At 52.5% G+C, this 21,552-nt stretch overlaps 1 protein-coding gene across 2 annotated transcripts in view; it reads left to right on the top strand.

Moving 5' to 3' along the window:
• The first annotated feature begins 1,197 nt into the window (after positions 1-1,197).
• The window catches only part of SPNS3 (sphingolipid transporter 3 (putative)), a 52,458-nt gene continuing 32,103 nt past the window's right edge, over positions 1,198-21,552 (top strand). For both annotated transcript variants that reach the window (XM_008069092.1, XM_008069091.1), the window contains exons 1-8: positions 1,198-1,439; positions 5,136-5,201; positions 9,480-9,616; positions 10,909-11,060; positions 11,788-11,854; positions 13,300-13,448; positions 14,207-14,359; positions 20,000-20,189. In XM_008069092.1, the coding sequence (XP_008067283.1) occupies positions 1,235-1,439; positions 5,136-5,201; positions 9,480-9,616; positions 10,909-11,060; positions 11,788-11,854; positions 13,300-13,448; positions 14,207-14,359; positions 20,000-20,189 (1,119 nt within the window). In that variant the 5' untranslated portion in view covers positions 1,198-1,234. The remainder of the gene's footprint in view (positions 1,440-5,135; positions 5,202-9,479; positions 9,617-10,908; positions 11,061-11,787; positions 11,855-13,299; positions 13,449-14,206; positions 14,360-19,999; positions 20,190-21,552) is intronic.

The following is a 21,552-nucleotide window of genomic DNA, read 5'->3' as shown; positions in this document are numbered from 1 at the left end:
CCAGGCGGGTTTCGAACCCGTGGACTCAGGCAATCCACTCACCTCAGCCTCCCAAAGGCATGGGATTACAGGCTGAGCCACCGAGCCCGGCTTCTTTCTTCTTCTTTTAATCTGAAACTGTCCCTCAGTTTTTCTTAATCTTTTGACTTTACTATTTTTAAATTAATAAAGTCCCTTAAAAAATAGTGTTTCTCAGGCCGGGCTCGGTGGCACAGCCTGTAATCCCTTCCAAGTAATTCTGGCTACTTGGAAGACTGAGGTGGAAGGATTGCCGGAGCCCAGCAGGTCGACGTTGGGATGGCTGTGAGTGTGCCACTGCCCTCCAGCCTGGGCGACAGAGTGAGACTCCAACTTAAAATAGTGTTTCTCACCTTGGACTTGTCTGGTGTTTTTTCATGACTAGATTCTGGTCATGTGCTTTTGGCTGGGATGGTGTGTAGATAATGCCGTGACCTGCGTAGGCCTTTTCTTCTGGCAGCTGGCAGTGCCGACCCACCCCTCACAGGTGATATGATTTTAATCCCTCAAGCAAGATGTCGTTTCCTCTGCTATGTGGTACTGTTCTTTCCTTTGCTACTAATATACCATCTGTAAAGAGCTACTTTAGGAACATGCCAATATCCTTCCCCTCATTGGACATTTCCCGCTAATTTAGCACCCCCTGATGAGTTTTGCCTGCAAGCTGTCTTCATGTTGGCAGTCCCCTCTGTTATCTTTGTTTCTCCAGGTAGGGTCTGAGACACTGGGCAGGTGCTGGCCTTCCCTGACATCTTGTGCTGTGACACTGTCCTGACCAACATCTAGCCTTCCTGATTTGACCTGGATCAAGGAGCTGGTTCCCAGTCCTCCGCTTATGTGGGCCGCTGGCCCATCTCACAGTGATCAGGACTCTGGGAGGCTCATCTCATTTCCTGTCCTGGGAGCTTCCCTTCCTCACTACAGCCGCTGCAGCTTCAGGCTAGATCAAGGAAACTGCAGAGTTGTCCCGTCCCCCAGGGTGGGGGGTGCCTGGAGACTTTCTCCTCCCTAGCTGGTCTCAGATGCTGAGGGTGGTGAAATCTCACTGTGAGGCCACTGTGGTCTCAGGAGGAACCTGTGATAAGATGTTCAACAGTTAGGGCAGCTGCTTTGAGGTTGAGAGCCCAGGAGCCCACAGGAAGTGACTGGGTGCTGAGCTGATGCGTCTTTGCACTGGCGCCTGTTCCAGGAGCTGCAGGTTGGTGCAGCTGGGGGGATGTCTGCAGAGTGCCCCGAGCCTGGGACAGAAGGACTTCAGGGCCAGTCCCTGGGGCCAGGCAGGCAGGATGGGACCTCAGGCCGATGTCTCCCTCGGCTCACCCCCATCCCCTGGAGCCTGCCCCGCTGGAGGGCTTACGTGGCTGCCGCGGTGCTCTGCTATGTCAACCTTTTGAACTACATGAACTGGTTCATCATTGCAGGTGAGGAGGGGACAGCCATTCTGGGGCAGCATCTGCAGGTGTCCCCTGCCAGCTGGTGACTGCAGATCCACAGAGGCCTTCCATCTATCTTTCTGCTCAGGGAGCACATCACTGGTGTTCTCACCCTTGGAGGTGGTTTTCAGCCATGTCTGAAAGGGGAAGGGTCAATGGATTTTCCAATCCAGTCCCAAACTAAGAGGGGGCCCAGTGGTGTGGGGACGAGAACACCATAGGGGATAGATGGCTGAGCACAGCAGGAGGGCCCAAGCCTTCTAGGCAAAGACTTCAGGGTTCTGGGTGGAGGACAGGGCAGCCTGGCCCAGCTCCCAGGCAAGAACAGCTCCTGCTGTCTGTGTTTCTAGGACAGCAGGATGTTTGTAAACTTTGCACATTCTGCTGTCCTTCTTGTAGGCCTCAGGGCTCAACCTTCTTCTGTCTTCTGTCATTCACTTGCTCATTCATTCATTCATTCATTCATTCAAGATTGACTAAGCATTAACTGTGGTCAGGATGCTCTGGGGACCCAGGGGGGGAATCAGACATGTAGTTCTGGACCCCAGGGAGAATCTGGCAATCCTGCAAGGCATAGAGGTAGGCCAAATGATGGGGGCACAGATCAGGCTGGGAGCGCAGGAGGGTGCCTGCGGTGATGGAAACCCCTAAGGCCAGAACACTGATTCATCAGTTACCAGCTTGGCATACCAGAGAGCAGCTGTGGAATAATGGTGTTCTGGGGGCTCAGACTCAGTTGCTGTCTTTTTTTCTTTTTGAGTTGGAGTCTCACTCTGTTGCCCGAGATTTTGTCTCTACAAAAAATCAAAAGAGGTCAGGCGCTTGAGCCACTGCGCCTGACCTCTTTTGATTTTTTGTAGAGACAAAATCTCGCTATGTTGCCCAGGCTGTGTGTGGAACTCTTGGATTTAAACGATCCTCCTGCCTCAGCCTCCCAAAGTGCTGGGATTATAGGTGTGCCTGGCCAGGAAAAAATTTTTAAGTAGGGGAATATAATCAGATTTGAGGCCCCGATGGAGACAAAATGAGCCAGGGGGACAGTTCAGAGGTGACTGCAATGGATCAGGCCAAAGCTGAGGAACTCTGAGTTGCAGGGTGGGCAGGAAGAGGAGGGAAGGACACGAGGCAGGTGGGAGCCCGGAATCACTGGCATGGAGCTCTCAGAGCCCTGGAGCCTGCTTTCCCTGTCCCTCCCCTGAAGGCCCCTGGCTGGGCTGTGAGACCCTGAGTTCTGCCTGCCTGGGCCCCTTCCCCCTTCGCACTTCCTCTGGATGTGCAAGAAGAGAGACTGTGGTTCTGGGGCAACGGAGGCCTGAAGAAGTGAAACCATGCTGACCGTGGGAGGCTGGTGGAGCAGGCGGTGTGCATGCAGCTAAAATACTCTGGTGAAGTGCAGCTCTTGAGGAGGCCAGGGTGGCAGGTTCAAAGCCTGGCTGGGGCCGGGCACAGTGGCTCATGCCTGTAATCCCAGCACTTTGGGAGGCTTAGGTGAGACGATTGCTTGAGCCCAGGTGTTCAAGACCAGCCTGGGAAACATAGCGAGATCTTGTCTCTACAAAAAAAAAAAAAAAAAGAGAAAGAAAAAACTAGCCAGGCATGGTGGTGCACACCTGTAGTCCCAGCTACTCAGGAGGCTGAGGTGGGAGGATCACTTGAGCCCAGGAGGTTGAGGCTGTGGGTGAGCCAGGATTGTGCCACTGCACTCCAGTCTGGATGACAGAGTGAGACCTTGACTCTAAGTAAGTAAGTAAATGCAAGACTGGGTCCACACTTGGCCTGGGCAACCCCCAGGGCACCACAGGGCTGGAAGCAGCCCAGGAGGAGACAAAACAAGGAAGTGAGTCCACATTTCTAAAACTGGAAGATGAGCACAGTTATAGAGCACATCTATTTAGCTATTTATTTTGCTTTCCTGTGTTGCCTATGTTTTTCCGTCTCCGTTGACTATGTCTTCTTTTTATTTGAGTTGGAGTCTCACTCTGTTGCCCAGACTGGAGTGCAGTGGCCGCTCCTGGCTACCGCAGCCTCGCCCTGCTGGGCTCCAGAGATCCTTCTGCCTCAGCCTTCTAAGTAGCCAGAACTACAAGTGCGCGCTACCATGCCCAGCTAATTTTTGATTTATTGTAGAGACGAGGTCTTGCCAAGTTGCCCGGGTGGGTCTCAAACCCGTGGGCTCAGGCAATCCACTCGCCTTGGCCTCCCAAAGTGCTGGGATTATAGGCTGTGCCACTGAGCCTGGCCAACTGTGTCTTCTTTATGTACTTAAAAATATTAAAAGAGGAGAAAAGACATACTGATTTGTATGCCTGTAAGCTGTGGCAATTGTGTGCAAATGAAACGTCTAACAAAAGTCTTCGACTTGGCTTCTCTGATTCCTTGGTCTTTATTCACCTGCTGGCAAGTTTTGGAGGAGTGCACACAGGGGCTTGCTTCGTGTGGGCATTTCTGCGAGGCCCACCTGGGGCTCCTGATCCCCTTCTGTGATACTATGTGGGAGGACAGGCTGCTGGGATTTGAGTCTCAGCTCCCCCAATTCCAGATGTGCAATCTTGGGTATCTGGAGCGTGTTTCCTTATCTGTAGAATGGGAACAATGATAATCTCCACCTCTTAAGATAACAACTGCAGTGTCCCTCTCAGGGCCAAGGCCCTCAGCCATCCCATGTTTCAGGAAGGTGATAATTGTTCTTCTTCATAATCACGACAGAGCCAGAGCCACATGGCTCACACGAACAGGTGCCACAGACGCTGATCCTTTCTGAGATACCACCGAGGGCTTACCAGGGAACAGAGCCTGGTGTCTCTCTGCATTAGGCTGAGGACTCTGTGCTGTGCTTATGCTTCTGGAAGAGAATGCTTGTGTGTACACGTGTGCGAGGTCAGGGCACTTATATCTGTTTTTTTTTTTTTTTTTTTTTGAGTTGGAGTCTCACTCTGTTGCCCAGGCTGGAATACAGTGGCACGCTCATGGCTACCCCAGCGTCGATCTGCTGGGCTCCGGTGATCCTTCCGCCTCAGCCTTCCAAGTAGCCAGGCACTTGTGCCTTTGAGTGTATGTGCACGTCTATGCACGTCTGGTGTTTGTGCACCAGCAGGGCTGCTGTGTTGCACAACTTCCACTGCACAGTGGTGTAAGTGAAGGCTGTGCGCTGTGAAGCAACAGGGGGCCGCCGGTCACTCTGACTACAGTGTGGATGGCAGCCTTGTGCGTGTGCATAGGCATACAGGCCTGTGGTGTGTGCATCTCACTGTCTACGTGGATGTGTGTCTGGGCATATGAGACTGGGTTTACACGTGCGATTGGGCTCCTGTGTGTGTGGATGTTTGTACCTCTGCAAGTGTATTTCTCTGGGAATGTCTGTGTGTACTTTGTATGCCCGTGTGTCTGTCTATGACTGTGAGTGTAAATGCTTGTGTTTAAGTGTGTGTGTACGTGTGTCTGTGCCTTTAGGATGCTTGTTTCTGTGTGTTTGATGTCTGCATGTCTCTCTGTGCCTGCTTTTATGTGAGTGTTTGTGTGTGGTTGTACACATATGAGGGAGAGATGGGGAGAGAATAGTGGGCCCAGGTGCCATGACCTGTGCTGTGCTGCCTGGCTGTGGCCACGTTCCAAGCTCAGGGCAGCTGTCTTTAGAGGCCAGGTGGGCTACTTCTCACTTCCCGAGCACTGTCCCTCCGTCCACAGGAGTTCTGCTGGATGTGCAGAAGGTTTTTCATATCAGTGACAGCAGCGCTGGCTTGCTTCAGACGGGTAAGGAGTGAGTCCCAAACCTTGGAGCCGGGTCCCTGAGTTCCTATTGGGGTGGGGTCTTTTAGTAGGTTGTGATCTATGCCCAGCTCCAACCCCACTGAGTGGGTTTGGGCATGAGGAACCATCTGGGCAGGAGGAGGAGGAAGAGGAGGAGGAGGAGGGGAAGTTTGAACTGCACCATTAGTCTGAGTGTCTCGAGCTGTGGGGAAAGCAGAGAGAGAGCAGGGCTGGGAGGGGCCCCTGGGCGCCAGCTCCTGGCTGTGCAGCTACCACCATCCCCCTCACATTGCTAAGCTCAGTTGTGAACCAGAGACTCTCTGGGGATGAGAATCCTGATGCGTGCTTTCCTCTCACAGACCTGAGAAAACTGACTACCGACAGACAGACAGACAGACACAGTCACGTGCCTCCACAGGGTCTCAGATGGGCTCGGACCCCATGGAGATCCTAATGTCTAGCAGCAGGGAGCAGCCACATGTCCCATTACAATGTGGGGAGAGTTGGGTCATGAGCCACCACGCCCAGCTGAAGCCAGCATTTTTCTTACCATCAGTCTGATTTGTCTGATTGTTTTGGCAAAGGCAGATGGACATGAACTACTTAGACTCTATGGTGGGCATGTCCCACAGATGGAATGAATTCAACCTGCAGCTCCAAGGGTTTGGATGAAAATATAAAGAAATACACAGTAACACTGGAAATCACATCCTTGGCAACAAGTCAAACATGATAAAAACATTTTAAATATCAGGAGAAAAAATGTGAAGGAGTATGTAGTTCTACAAACATATTTTTTTGTTTTTTGAGTTGGAGTCTCACTCTGTCACTCAGGCTGGAGTACAGTGGCACGCTCATGGCCACTGCAGCCTCCACCTGCTGGGCTCAGGTGATCCTTCTGCCCCAGCCTTCCATGTTGTTGGAACCACAGGTATGCGCCACCATGGCTGGCTAATTTTTTTTTTTTTTTTTTTTTTTGAGTTGGAGTCTCACTCTGTCGTCCAGACTGGAGTGCAGTGGCCGCTCCCGGCCACCACAGCCTCAACCTGCTGGGCTCCGGCTATCCTTCCGCCTCAGCCTTCCAAGTAACCGGAATTACAGGCCATGCACTACCATGCCCGGCTGATTTTTTGATTTATTGTAGAGATGAGTTCTCGCTACCCAGGTGGGTCTCGAACCTGTGGGCTCAGGCAGTCCACTCACCTTAGCCTCCCAAAGGCGCGGGATTACAGGCTGAGCCACCGAGCCCGGCTGCTAATTTTTTTTATTGTAGAGATGTGGTCTTGCCAAATTGCCCAGGCAGGTCTTGAAACCCTGGATTCAGGCAACACTCTCGCCTTGGTCCCTCAAAGTGCTGGGATTACAGGCGTGAGCCACTGTACCGAGACCTAAGTGCTTTAAAAATTTTTTTCTTTTTAATTATTTATTTGTGAGTCGAAGCATCACTCTGCTGCTCATGCAGAGTGCATGGCATGCTTATGGCTACTGCAGTCTCGACCTGCTGGGTTTAAGCAATCCTTCTGCCTCAGCTTTCCAAGTAGCTTGAACTACAGGCGTGCTCCACCACACCCGGCTAATTTTTTGATTTATTGTAGGGACGAGATCTTGCCAAGTTGCCCACGTTGGTATCAAACCCCTGGATTCAGGCAATTCTCTCACCTCCACCTCTGGCAGTGCTGGGATTACAGGCGTGAACCACCGTGTCCGGCCCTAAGTGCTTTAAACATAAACTTAATAATCTTTACAACAATCCCATGAAGTTGGTATTATTATTATGCACATTTTGGAGATGATGAAACTGAGGCTCACAGAGGTTATGAGACTGGCTGAAGCTGGGATTCGGGTCCAGGAAGTCTGTCTCTAGAGCCTGTCTTTGAATTCTGTGTCTGCTCATTTTCCCCACTTTGGCATGCAAGTGATTTGAATTTGGAGATGCTAGGAAGTCAGAGTGCCTGCCTTCCCTTGGGAAGGGCCCCTGCAGAATCCCAGAGCATATGCAGATTTAGGGCATTTATATCCTGCAAATGATCCCCGCATATTGGGAATACAGGGAAATATTTTTAACCTTTGGGTAGAGAAGATATGCATAAACAGGACTTGAGACAACCCCCACCCCCGGGAGATAGGAAGATGAATACATTTGACTACATCAAAGCTAAATAAACACGCCTGTAAGGTGGTGATTTAAACTAAACAATTAGCAATAATAATAGATAATATTTTATTGGATATTTGCATAAAGCCATTCAGATGCCTTTTGTAGGCTTTATTTTATTTAATCTTCTCAATAATTGTATGAGGGAAATACTATTACTGTTGTGTCATTGATGAAAAGGAAACCGGAGAGTCAAGGAATTCGCCCAAGGTCACACATCTGGAAAGTGGGGAGCCAGAATTTAAACCCTGGTAATTTGGCCCCAGAGTTTACCTTTTTAGTTTTTCTTTTCTTTTCTTTTTTATTTTGAGTAGGAGTCTCTGTTGCCCGGGCTGGAGTGTGGTGGCACGCTTGTGGCCACTGCAGCCTTGATCAGCACGCTCAGGTGATTCTTCCACCTCAGCCTTCCAAGTAGCGGGAACCACAGGTGAGCGCTGCCACATCCGGCTAATTTTTTTGATTTATTGCTGAGATGAGGTCTCGCCATGTTGCCCAGGCTGGTCTCAAACCCCTGGACTCGGGCAATCCTCTCGCCTCCGCCTCCCAGTGCTGGGATTACAGGTATGTGCCACCATGCCGGTACCTTTTTTTATTTTTCAAACAAATATAAAACACAGGCAGAAATGAGTTCCAAAATGTATTAAAAGTCAAACAGCCCAATAGAACAATAGGCAGAGAGATACAAACACAGGAACTGTTGCTCTGTCTCACTGGGAATAAGGACAATGTAGATGAAGACATCAGCCAGACACTATTTGTTTTTCAACCATTAGTGGAACAAAAATAAAATGATTGGTCATGTCCAGTGTCAGCAAGGGCACTGCTATATACTTCTATGCCAGTGAAAATGGATACAGCCTCATTGAGGCCTATTTTGGCAGGAGCTATTAAAATGTTAAATGCCATTGACACCAAAGATCATTCTCTGTGGAGTATTAGGTTGAGCCATATTAAATTGCCTTTTTTGTAGATCAAAACTGGCCTAATTTCCACAGTTGCATATGGCTCAAACCAATTCTAGAGCGGGTCATGTGGGAGTGGGAGGAGCAGAAACCGTAACTGGCAAAAGTCTGGACATTCATTGCGCTCAGGAAATGTCAATCATCTGTGCTCAGGAATGGAGACCCAGGTGCTGGGACACCTCCAAAGCCTAAGGCCCTTAGATGGTGGAACCAGGTGGATGAGGGTGCAGACAGTTCTTTCTCCATCTGCTGGCTCTCCCAGCTTGGAAGCAGGGACTCACCATCCTGGAGGGTGGAGGAGATTTTATTTTAGGAACAGAAGCAGTGCGTGCACCCAGCCATGTGGTATACAGTCAAACAAAAATGGGGCAGTTTATCCTTACAGAATAGCAAATGCAGTCGTTAATTCAGTTACCAATATTAATAGGGGTTCACTTTTAAAAAATGGCAAAACTACAACTGTGTCTGGGGAATATTTTATCTACTTAAAAATCAACTTCTAGAAACATCACTGGTTTATAGTCGATGTATTTATTCATTTTTTTTCCCCTCAGGGATGGGTATCTTGCTATGTTGCCCATACTGGTCTCAAACTCCTGGTCTTAAATGATCCTCCTGCCTCAGCCTCCCAAAATTCTGGAATTCTAGGCATGAGCCACTGTACTTGGCCTCAATAGGCTCACTTTAAACCATCCTTATCTGCTGGTCAAAGCAGGCTCCAGGCTGACCTCCCTTTCCTCCAGCTTCCCCTCCTTCCAGCAGGTGTATGAGTGACAAATCAGACCAGTCCTGATATCCACGCTCACAGGGGTTCCGTGTCCTTGTAAGGATAGGAAACTGGCATCCACTGCATGCTGGTCGCTCCACATTCACCTCTCGTCTCACCTGCACCAGCCTGGGAAGGGGATGCTGACTTCTCCAGCCTTGGAGCAACACTTGGAGCAAATGCAGAGCTGGGGTTTGAACCTGGGCCCAGTTCCCCACACTCCGGGCTGTGGGCTGTGAGTTGGTCGAGGATTGTGAGATTCACCTTACCTTTTTCGACTCAAGCCCTGGGCCCACTTCCAAAGTGCCAGCTGGTGGCATCTGAGTCAGGCTCCTTCCCTGGGCCTGCCCACCCACCATTGTGGGAAGATCCAGGCCGCCCTTGTGTTTCTCCTCCAGTCTTCATCGGCTGCCTGCTGCTGTCTGCACCGGTGTTTGGCTACCTGGGCGACCGACACAGCCGCAAGGCCACGCTGAGCTTCGGGATCTTGCTGTGGTCAGGGGCTGGCCTCTCCAGCTCCTTCATCTCTCCCCGCGTGGGTGCCCACACCCCCTGGTGACCTTTCCGCACCTGCTTCCCCCTTGACCCAGCCCCATCAGAGCTGGGTGGGGGGGTGATTTGGCTCCATTCTTGACTCTGACTGGCTCAGGGGTTGCACTGCCAGGGCTGGAGGGTGCTGCCTCTGGGCCTGAGCCGAGCAGGGCAGAGCCGGTTGGACTTCCTATTTTTTTTTTTTTTTTTTTTGAGTTGGAGTCTCACTCTGTCGACCAGGCTAGAGTGCACTGGCATGCTCACGGCTACTCCAGCATTGACCCTCTGGGCTCAGGAGATCCTTCTGCCTCCGTCTTCCAAGTAGCTGGAACTACAGGCGTGTGCTACCATACCCAGCTAATTTTTGATTTGTTGTAAAGATAGTCTCTCCAAGTTACCCAGGCTGGTCTCGAACCCCTGAGCTTGGGCAATCCTCTCGCCTTGACCTCTCAAAGTGTTGGGATTACAGGCTTGAGCCACCACGCCCAGTCTTTTTTTTTTTTTAAATTGAGTAGGAGTCTTACTCTGTCACCCAGCCTTGGAGTGGCACACACATGGCTACCACAACTTCAACCTGGTGATCCTTCTGCCTCAGCCTTCAGAGTAGCTGGAACCACAGGCGTGCACAACCACGCCCAGCTCTTTTTTTTTGAGTGGGAGTCTTACTCTGTTGCCCAGGCCGGAGTGTAGTAGCATAGTCACGGCTACTGCAGCCTTGACTTGCTGGGTTCAGGTGATCCTTCTGCCTCAGCCTTCCAAGCAGCTGGAACTACAGGTGTGCGTCACCATGCCTGACTAATTTTTTGACTTACTGTAGAGATGAGGTTTTGCCAAGTTGCTCAGGCTGGTCTCAAAGCCCTGAACTCAGGCAATCCTGTCACCTCCATGTCCCAAAGTGCTGGGATTATAGGCATGAGTCACCGCACCCTACCTAGACTTTCTTAACAGGTGGCCTCCTCTCCTGAGCCTCCCACTGTTGTCCTCCACTTCATTTCCACCAACTCGACTTGGGTGGGAGTGAAGGTAACAGTTACTTACTGTCTTGGGGACAGTGAGCAAAGCCAAGACCCAGGAGAAGGGCTCTCCTGGGCTAGTGGCAGGCGGTGTCTGCATATACCAGCAGGGGGCACCCGTGTGACTTTGGGAACCTGGGGTGGGGTGGCAGTGAGGTGTCCCTCTCTCCCCTCTGGGGCCCTATGTCCTGAGGTCCCCTTGGCCTCTCTGACGAATCCTTGGGTCCCTCGCACCGTGGGAGATTTCTGGAACTCACTGCACTTTTGTGCCCGGCTCACCCAGTATTCCTGGCTCTTCTTCCTGTCCCGGGGCGTCGTGGGCACTGGCTCAGCCAGCTACTCCACCATCGCGCCCACCGTCCTGGGTGACCTCTTCGTGAGGGACCAGCGGACCCGTGTGCTGGCCATCTTCTACATCTTTATTCCCGTTGGAAGGTTGGTATCACTCCTAGATCCACTTCCCCAGGTGGTAAACTGAGGCCCAAAGGAGTCAGAACAGGGGCTGGGCTGGAGTAGGAGAGGTCAAACCGGGAGGGCTGAGATTTGAGTCCCCAGGCAACCTTTCCTCCCCATGTCAGTTTACCTCTCCCAGCCTCAGTTTCCTTGTCTGTAAGTGAGGGCAACAGCGCCAACTGATGGGCTGTGGAGAGGAGCCGAGGTAATAAGGGTGCTTTCCACAGGTTAGTGCACTCCTGGGAGGGATGAGAAGAGGCGGTGGAGCGTGTGGCCAGCTCAGGAAAGGGCCGGCCCTGGGAGGCGAGGCAAGGATCAGTGTTAGGGCCGGGCCCTGCACTCCCCCAGCAGGGCGGGACAGGGTGGGCTTTGCAGTCAGGACCCTGAGTTCCGACCCAGATTTCCTGACCTCGCCTGCCTCTAGCAGGGCCGAGCCTTGGACACGAGGGATGGGGGTGGGGGTGGGGGTGTGTTTTCATATGGGGAGAGAGTGACGTTGGGGATTGGGCCTAGAGCCAGAGGTCACTGGTGACTTGACCAAGGGCAGTAGACATCTGGAACCCATGTAACTCTCTTTTTTAGTGCAAATACTGTGAGGCTGCAGAGAGCTGGCTCCCTAGGGTGGGGTCGCCCTGGGTCCTGCTGGCCCTGGGACCTGCCACCCTGCCGGCCCTCTTCACGGCCCATGCTTCTTGCCCCTCTGTTGCAGTGGTCTGGGCTACGTGCTGGGGTCGGCTGTGGCGGAGCTGACTGGGAACTGGCGTTGGGCCCTCCGAGTGAGTCCAGCTTCCTTTTCTTCCCTTTGCTTTCCCCCTGGGCCAGTGGGGACTTTCCAGCCTCAGGTGACCTTTGCCACTTGGCAGGGTCCCTGGCGCCATGGAGGGTGGTCAGACATTCGCAGCTTTAGACATTTGGGTCTCATATGAAACATGGGCCAAGAGGTCAGGCTCAAATCCTGGATGCTCAGTTTACTAGCTGTGTGATCTTGAGCAAGTCAGCTTTCTCTTTGTAACCTCAGTCTGCCTTTCTGTAAAGTGGGGGCAATAAAGGCTACCTATGAAATCTTAGGGATTAGTGAGTTAAGAGATGGAAATGTCCTAGTCCAGGGCAGATAGTGGGCCCTTAAGGACTGACAGCTAGGGTTACTTGAGGAGTTGAACCAAGACACCTTAGGAAGATACCTGGTGAGCCCTGTTGGGGCTGCAACCATCATTGGCTCAGATTCGGGCATGGATATGGACCAAGCAGAAGAGAAAGGAACTCAGTGGTCAAGGGGACTGGGGTCTCAGTCCTGGAAGAGTGCAGATCACTGCGGGGCCATCCCAGGGCCAGGAAACTGGCATATGAAGCCACAGATGCCAGAATTGGGGACTTGGGGGTGAGGTGGGCCTCAAGGAGGCAGGTCTGACTTGACTTGAAAAAGAACTTTCTCAGGCCAGGTGCAGTGGCTCATACTTATAATCCAGCACTTTGGGAGACCAAGGCGGGAGGATTGCTTGATTCCAGGAATTTGAGACCAGTCTGGGCAACATAGCAAGACCTCGTCTCTACAAAAAAAAAAAAAAGCCAAAAAAACAAAAACAAAACAAAACAAATTAGCCAGTTGTGATGGCATGTGCCTGTGGTCCCAGTTACTCAGGAGACTGAGGTGAAAGGATCGTTGGAACCCAGAAGGCCAAGGTTGCAGTGAATTGTGGTCATGTCACTGTACTCTCACCTGGACAATAGAGTGAGGCTCTGGCTCAAAAAAACAAAAAGGAATTTTCTCTTGGTCTGAGCTGTTTGAAGGGCTCCCCCAAGACAGGTACTGAGATCTCTGTCTTTGGGGTTTGAGCAGGGGGACCTCCAGGAGAGGATGTCAGGGCAGGACTGGTGTGATGGATGGAGGCCTGGACTGGGCAGCAAGTACTCATTAGTCAGGACCAGTGTAGCCACGGCTTCAGTTCTCAGCATCTCAGGCCTGCTGATCCCAATGGAGTAGTGTCTCTACTGGACAGACAGATATGAAATCAAGTCCCAAAGAGACCCCACTCGCCAGAAAGGTTGCAGGAGGGGAGAGGGAGAAACAGTGGCATGTCCAGCTCTGTGCCCACCAACCTGGGCTCACCCCCGGGGCTGCAGAGGTCAGACGCTGTGACTGGAGCTGTGGCCAGCCACCCTCAGGGTCTCTTGGGCTGCAAGAGTGTGCAGTCCTGAGCTTCCTGGGCCCTCCTGTCCCCAGATCATGCCCTGCCTGGAGGCCGTGGCCTTGATCCTGCTTATCCTGCTGGTTCCAGACCCACCCCGGGGAGCAGCCGAGAGGCAGGAGGAGATGGCTTCGGGAGGCCTGAGGAGCAGTTGGTGTGAGGACGTCAGGTACCTGGGGAGAAAGTGAGTGTCCTTGCTACCCCTGCAAGTCACAGGAAACCCCTCAGTCAGCTCAGCACCACTGACCTCCCTCTCTCTATCCCCAGGGAGCCCTCCCAGGTTGTTCCAATGTTCAGCCCCCTTTTTCCTCTGAGACCCCTCTTACCAACTGAGATATCCCTCCTTCACTTGGGATTCTGGCCCCATCCCCTCGCCATGTGACTGAAATATGGGCAGGGAAGGAGACAGGTGGTGGGAGCTCTGACCTCGCCTTTGCCACTGTCTTACTCCTAAGTGACCCCGAGACTCAGAACCTCATTTTCCTCATTTATTCATTGGCTATGAATCTTCAGCCTTGCCCGCATCTCAGGGTTGCTAGGAGGAGGCTGAGAGTTCATCACTGTCCTCCCAAGCCTCATGGGAGCGCCTCATTCTCAATCCTGGGCATGCTGGGGGAGGCGGACAGGAATCAGCCGCCAGGGCTGGGCCTCACTATCACTGCAACATGGGGTACAGACAGGAATCAACTCTGTTACAGAGCAGTGAGACTGGCGGAGGGGACTCGGAGGAAGACGGGGCAGGCAGGGACAGCTTTCTGGAGGCATAATGTTGGGTCGGGGCTTCTCAGGAGGGGGAGGTTTGGTCCTGCAGAGAGGAGAGGAGGCTGGAGAGCAGGGTGCTGCCGGGAAGAATCTGGAAGCTGGACCTGGGGTGATGGGAGTAGACAGGACTCTTCAGCCTCTGCCCTCTCCCGACTTCATCTCAGGTGCCTTCTCTTGTAGCTGGAGTTTCGTGTGGTCAACGCTCGGAGTGACTGCCATGGCCTTTGTGACTGGAGCCCTGGGCTTCTGGGCCCCCAAGTTTCTGTTTGAGGCCCGCGTGGTTCATGGGCTGCAGCTTCCCTGCTTCCAGGAGCCGTGCAGCAGCCAGGACAGGTGAGGGCCTCTGGGGGCCCTGGGTGCTTGGCCCAGCTTCGGCGACTTGTCTGAGGAAGTTCTGAGGTTCTGAGCTCCGAAACGTTGTCTCTCGGGGACATGGTGCTGTGGGAAGACAGCAGGGCTCAGGACCCAGCTTGGTAGGCAGGAGGCCTGTGGCTAGCTCTGGGTGGCCACAGGTAGCTCCTTTGTCCTCCCTGGGCCAAATTCCCTGTCTCCTCACTACTGGGGGCTGCTGTGGGGGTCCAGAAGGTACTGGCAGGACCGGGGGTGAGGCTTCTTGGGGTCTGCGGGATGAAGGGGGTCTCAGGCAACTGTCCTTTGGAGGGGCCGTGGGGTCTTGTGTGAGGCCATCCCATTTTGCAAACTGACGATTGAAGTCCTGGGCGACCTCATCCTTTCTCTGGTTTAGAGATTTTTTGTGTGTGCATCCCTTGGGGGCATGAGGGAGCCTGCCAAGAGGGTGGGAGGCGCTGGCACTCAGAGCTCAGGGGATGCTCTCTCCTGCTTCCACCTGACTGGCCCTGCTGCCCTGCTGTGCTCACACCTGCCCCCACCACCTTTGACCCCCTTCTCCAAAGACTCCAGGGACTCCTGATGCTGAGCCAAGGACGTTTTCAATCCTTCCTTCCTTGTCTTCTCCTCCTCCTTGGAACCCTCCGTCCTAGCCTTCTCCCTTGCTGGTGGCTACTTTCCACTCTCCTTGTGGCCCCCTCTCCCCGACGGGTTCCTGAGGACTCTGTGTTCTTCCTGGAGCCCACCCTCCCCTGAACCTCCCTGAGGCTTCTGTTGGTGTGGCCATACCTATATTTACCTCCTCCTTCTTCCCCTGCCTCCCGTCCTGTCCCTATCTCACTCTCTGTTGCCTAGAGAGAGTGTTGTGTAACTTCCAGAATATCCATGGCTTCTCGCTTGGCTGTGCCTGTGCCCCAGCCATGCTGCTGCCCACAGTTTCCTTCCCTTCTTGCGTCACTGCTTATTAAGCTTTTACTTTAGTTCAGGCCGCAGGCCAAGCATTTTGTCTAAAAGACCCTCAGAGGAAGGTATTCCTGAATTGCAAATGAGAAGATGAATGATCAGAGAGGTTAAGTAACTTATCCAGGGTGACACAGAGCCAGGATTCAAGTCCCTCTGACTGCAAAGCTGGAACTCTGAAGCTCCGCATTCTGGTGCCTCTGGGGCTGCCTGTGGTTGTTAATGGACTTGCATGTCTCCCCACTTAGCTGGGAGCGGTCATCTGGCACATAGGAGGAGCTCAGGGAAGCTTGTGAGTTCATGCTTTGAGTGAAACTGTGATGTTTGTCTTGGCCTGTGACTTGATTATTGTCTCCAGAGCAAAGACCAATTGAATCCTAAAAGCCCCACAGCAGAAGCACGGTGGCTCACACTACCTGGCATTTTGGGAGGCGAGGCAGGAGGATCACTTGAGCCCAGAGTTTGAGACCAACCTGGGCAACATGGTGAGATCGCGTCTTTACAAAAATAAAAAATTAGCCAGGTGTGGTAGTGCATGCCTGTAGTCCCAGCCACTTGGGAGGCTGAGGACAAAGGATCGCCTGAGCCTAGGAGGTCGAGGCTGTGGTGAGCCGTGCTTATGCCATTCTACTCCAGCCTAGGCGACAGAGTGAGACCCCAACTCAACAACGACAACAACAAAAAAACAGGAACTGGACTCAGTGGCTCAGCCTGTCATCCCAGCACTTTGGGAGGCCGAGGTGAGTGGATTGCCTGAGCCCGTGGGTTCGAGACCCGCCTAGGCAACTTGGTGAGACCTCATCTCTACAATAAATAAAAAAATTAGCTGGGTGTGGCAGTGCGTGCCTGTAATTCCAGCTGCTTGGAAGGCTGAGGCGGAAGGATTGCCTGAGCCCAGCAGTTTGAGGCTGCGGTGGCCAAGAGTGTGCCACTGCCCTCCAGCCTGGGTGACAGAGTGAGACTCCAACTCAAAAAACAAACAAGCAAGCAAGCAAACAAACAAACAAAAAACGGGAAAGAAAAAGACTCAGTTCCACTTGCTGTATTAACTGGCTGTGTATTCCTGGGCAAGTCACTTACTTCTTCCCAGCTTCAGCCTCCTTCACTTACTGTAAGCTCCCTCTCAGGACCTGGGAGAGAAACTGATAGGGGCATATGTCAGTTTCCTGTGATTAATGTAACCAATCACACAAACTTGGTAACAGAGACAACAACAATTAATTGTCTCAGATTTTGGAGACCAGAGGTCCCAAATAGTATCACTGGGCCAAAACCAAGGACTCAGCAGGGCCAAGGACCTGCTGGAGCTCTATGGGAGGACCCTTCCTTGCTTCTTCCAGTTTCTGGTGGCTGCTGGCATTCTTTGGTTTGTGGCTGATCCTTCTAGTCACTGCCTCCGTGGCCAGTGCCTTCTCCTCTTCTGTCTCGAGTCACGCTCTCTGCATCCCTCCGTGAGGACACTTGTGTTTGCATCGAAGACTCACCTGAATAATGGAGAATAATCTCTCTGAGATCCTTAATGCAATTGTATCTACAAAGTCTATTTTTCCATATAAGGTAACAGCCATAAGTTATGAAGATTTATTATTATTATTATTATTATTTAGAGGTAAAGTCTTGCTTTGTCACCCAGGCTGGAGTGCAGTGGTGCTATCATTACTCACTGCAGCCTTGAGTTCTTGGACCTCAGCCTCCCAAGTAGGTAGGACCACAGACACACAACACTACACCCAACTAATTTTTTTTGAGTTGAGATCTCACTCTGTTGCCTAGACTGGAGTGCAGTGGTACAATCATGGCTGACTGTAACCTCGATCTCTTGAACTGAAAGGATCTACCTTTCTTAGCCTCCCAAGTAGCTGGCACTACAGGCATGAGCCACCATGCTTAACTGATTTTTTTTTTTTTTTGTAGAGACAGGGTCTCACTATGGGGTCCAGGTTGGTCTTGAACTCCTAGGCTTAAGCGATCCTCCTGCCTCAGTCTCCCAAAGTGCTGGGATTCTAGGCATGAACCACAGTGCCTGGCTGGTTGCAGAGATTAGAATGTAGACATTGTGGAGAGGAGATGTCATTCAGTCTACCACAGTGTGGGTAGAAGACCCGGTGTTGGGGTTCTGCACAGACCTCAGCTGTTAATATACCCTCCGTGGTTAGGGTCAGCCCCAGCATGAGGGTGGGCGGGGGCAGGAAGCTGCAGGACACAAAATTCCAGCTCAGCCAGAGGGACACGTCCAGCCCTCAGTGCTGCAGTGGCCCAGGTGGAAGGGGCGCATGGGGAAGGGGGTAGTGAGTGTCTCACCCCAAGGGGTGTGTGGTAGAGGTGGGACAGCTGCTTGCCATTGTGAAGGGGATCAGTGTGGAATTTACGGGTCTTTAAGGGCTTTGGGAGTCTGTGATCCTGGGAAAGCCTTATGTGGGTGAGGGAACACCAAGCACTTGGTGGCTGGGGTGCATATTCTGGTTGGACCTCCTGTTCAGGGGCCAGTGGGGGTGCCTGGACAGGCAGCCTGACTGAAGATTCAACCCCAAGTCTCACAAATTTCTTGAGAACATGCCAAGGCCAGCTCAGAGCAGGACTCAGAGTCGGCTAGCATTCATCTGGGATTCGGGGTCACTTGACTAGGCTGAGCCAGAGCCTCGCACAACTTGGAAGGCGGGGAAGGTTCGGAGAACGCTTTTAAAGCTGCCTAAAAACACACATGCTTCCGTCTTGCAGGCAGAGGTCCAGGAGGCCCTGGTTGTGTCCCCGAGGGGCTGTGTGACCTCAGGCTGTGTGCCCTTTCTGGGATCCTTACTGTCTTCTCAAAACCAGGGTGATGGGGTGGAGAATAAATCCCTTTGCTCTCAGCCCATGAGGTGGACATTTCCCAGAAGCTATTTAGGGAAGAGGTGGCACTCAGTTTGTTGGTAACCGTCGTCTCGTACCCATCACATTCCAACATCCTGTGGGAACCATGAAAGTAGTATCAGGGCACTTGGCTGTCAGTCCATGACTTCTAGAAATGTGTGGGTCTAGGATGGATACTGGCCAGGTGGAGGAGGGTGGGCGGGGCAGTGGCACTTGGGCCAAGGGAACAGCATGGGCAGGCTGGCAATCACAGGTGAGTTTAGAGAATCCCCGGCCATTCTTGCAGAGTGAGGGGGAGAAGAGTGGGAGGCTGCGTAGGTCAGCAGGGGCCAGTCCCATAGGGCCCCCAGGGCCAGCCCAGAGCTTGCTAGGAGGATAGCTGGGAACCAATGAGAGGCTGGAAAGAGCCTGGTCAAGTCTGTGTTTTCAAGTCTCGGCTTTCCCTTTGAGCTGCTTTAACTGGGGGCTCAGGCTGAGTGCGGTGGCTTCACAACTGTAATCCCAGCACTTTGGGAGACTGCGGTGGGAGGATCTCTTGAGCCCAGGATTTCAAGATCAGCTTGGTCAACATAGTAAGACTGCCATCTCTAAAAAGAAACAAAAAACAAACAAATAAATAGTTGGTTTTTTTTGAGTTGGAATCTCACTCTGTTGCTCAGGCTGGAGTGCAGTGGCATGCTCCCAGTCACCGCAGCCTCAACCTGCTGGGCTCAGGCAATCCTTCTGCCTCAGCCTTCCAAGTAGCCGGAACTACAGGCATGCCTGCCACACCCGGCTGATTTTTTGATTTATCGTAGAGACGAAGTCTCACCATGTTTGCCCAGGCTGGTCTCGAACCCGTGGGCTCAGGGAATCCTCTCGCCTTGGCCTCCCAAAGTCCTGGAATTATAGGCTTGAGCCACTGCCCCCAGCCAGATTTTTTTTTTTTTTTTTTTGAGTCAAGTTCTTGCTCTGTCATCCAGGCTGTAGTGCAGTGCCATGATCATGGCTCACCGAAACCTCAAACTTTTGGACTCAAGTGATCCTTCTGCCTCAGCCTCCCAAGTAGCTGGGACTACAGACATGTACCGCCACACTGGGCTAATTTTTAAATTTTTTGTAGAGATAAGGGTCTCAATATGTTGTTCAGGTTGGTCTTAAGCAATCCTCTTGCCTCAGATCTGTGTTTTAGATCTCTGGAGCCTTGTATGGAGGTTATTCTGAAGGGACAGGTCTCCACAGGAGGGATGAGTGGAGTTGAAGCGGGTCTAGCAGTGGGTGGGAAGGGAGTGAAATCAGGAGGGGCTACTTGGGAGGTGTTCAAGACAGGGAGTGGAAGGGTGGGATTCAAGGAGGTGGTGTACGTATGAGGTCCTGACACGGGCTGGTGTGTCCTGGGAGCTCCGTAAATAAATGATCACTGTCTCATTCCTTCTAATACTGGGGGCTAGAAGGAGAGAAAGTTGGGGCCAGAGTGGGACCCTAGAACTAAGATTTCTGAGTGGGGTGGTTTTGGGAGGTGAGAGGGTGGAGGTCTCTGGAAATGAGGCAGGCTGGGACGGGGGTGCTGGGCTGCTGGGGGGTCACCCACATGGCCAAGTGGTGTCTCCAGGATGAAGTAGGGGAGTAAGTGGGGAAGGGCATGGGGAGGATGTGACTCCCTGGTCAAGGTCCCAAGGCTCCTGGAACGCTGACTAGGAGGGAGGAGAGGGGTAGGTTCCCTGTAGGCACCAGGCGCTTGGGCCAGGTGGCTAGGCCTGGGGGTAGGGGCAGGATGAAGGGCTCCTATCCTGACTCCATTCAGTTGACCAACCCCTCTCTACTCCTCCCTCTCAGCCTGATTTTTGGGTCGCTGACCATCGTGACTGGCATTATTGGGGTCATCCTGGGGGCAGAGATTTCGAGGAGGTACAAGAAAGTCAACCCAAGGGCCGAGCCCCTCATCTGTGCCTCCAGCCTGCTGGCGGCAGCTCCCTGCCTCTACCTGGCTCTCATCCTGGCCCCAACTACCCTGCTGGCCTCTTACGTAAGTGAGGTCCCTTTGGGGGTGGGGATTGGGGCAGGAAACCCCTGCTGTCCAGGTTCTCACTGTGCCAGGCCTTTATGTACATCAGGGGTATCACTCCTGGGTAGAGCTTGTTATCTCCACTTTATTGATGAGGGAACACACGGAGGCTTGCCAAGAGCTGCCCAGTGAGGAAGGGGCAGACATGGAATTTGAACCTAAGCCTTTCTGACACTACAAGGCGTCCTCTGAGCTCTGGGTAATGCATTAACTTGAGAAAATGGGACTCGTTTATTCCCAGGGCATGTTGTAAGCCCAAGAAGAAATAGGGCGGTTCTCCCCGGGTTACACATGAGGAGAGTGAGGCTCAGATTGGTCAGAGCCAAAGCAGACGCTGCTTCTAGGGTGATAAGCACAATAATACCGAGTTTTCCAGATTCACATCCTATCACATCCTTTTCTGTGCCTCTGCACTGGCCATCTCTGTGACACAGGCAATCTAGTCTCCCAGCCTTTGCTTGTGTCCATTCCCTGGACACTAAGGGCACTGTTTCATCTTCTGTGCATCTTGAAATTCTTCTTCTGCAAGACCCAGCTCAAAGGCTACCTCTGCCGAAAGCCTTCCCAGACCACTCCATCTTCACATCAGAATTCATATTTCTCCAGCCTGGGCAACATAGTAAGATTCTGTCTCTAAAAAAAAAAAAAAAAAAAATTGCCAGGCACGGTGGCACATGCCTATATCCTAGCTACTTGGGAGCCTGAGGGGGAGGATCACTTAAACCCAGGGGGTTGAGGCTGCAGTGAGCCATGATTGCCCTACTGCATTCCAGCCTTGGCCATGGAGCGAGACTCTGTCTCAAAAAAAATTGATGTTCCTGCTTGGGCTCAGCAGGTGTTTGAGTCTCATCAGGCACTGAGGCTAATGGGACAGATAGGGAGCCCAAAAGGCAGGGACCAGACCCTGAGAATCCCTGTGTGCACTAATGTCCCTGGTTCCCCAGTCTCACCTGTCATCCTACATGGGAAGTGGCCACTACTTCTGGGAAGATGGCACCAGCCCGGCCACAACCAGATGGGCTGGAGCTGACCTCCTTCCACCAGTGCATGGCCCTGGCCCTGTCACTGCAGACACAGGTGCCCTTGCACGTGTGGATCAGCTCCACTGAGCAGTCTAGACTTGGAAAGCAAATTAGCAACCACGTCGTTGTCCTTTCACTGGTTTAGGTGGGTCTCCCACCCATGACCAGATCCCATGGCTTTCCTAGTCACACTTATGTCCTAAAAGGTCTGGTCCCATTGAAGCAAAAACTGACTGGGCTCGGTGGCTCAGCCTGTAATCCCAGCACTTTGGGAGGCCGAGGCGAGTGAATTGCCTGAGCCC

This window comes from Carlito syrichta, unplaced genomic scaffold (genome assembly GCF_000164805.1).
Source record: "Carlito syrichta isolate Samal-C Ts95f unplaced genomic scaffold, Tarsius_syrichta-2.0.1 Scaffold311807, whole genome shotgun sequence".
Classification (NCBI taxonomy): domain Eukaryota; kingdom Metazoa; phylum Chordata; class Mammalia; order Primates; family Tarsiidae; genus Carlito; species Carlito syrichta.
This window is presented reverse-complemented; position numbering and strand designations above follow the sequence as displayed.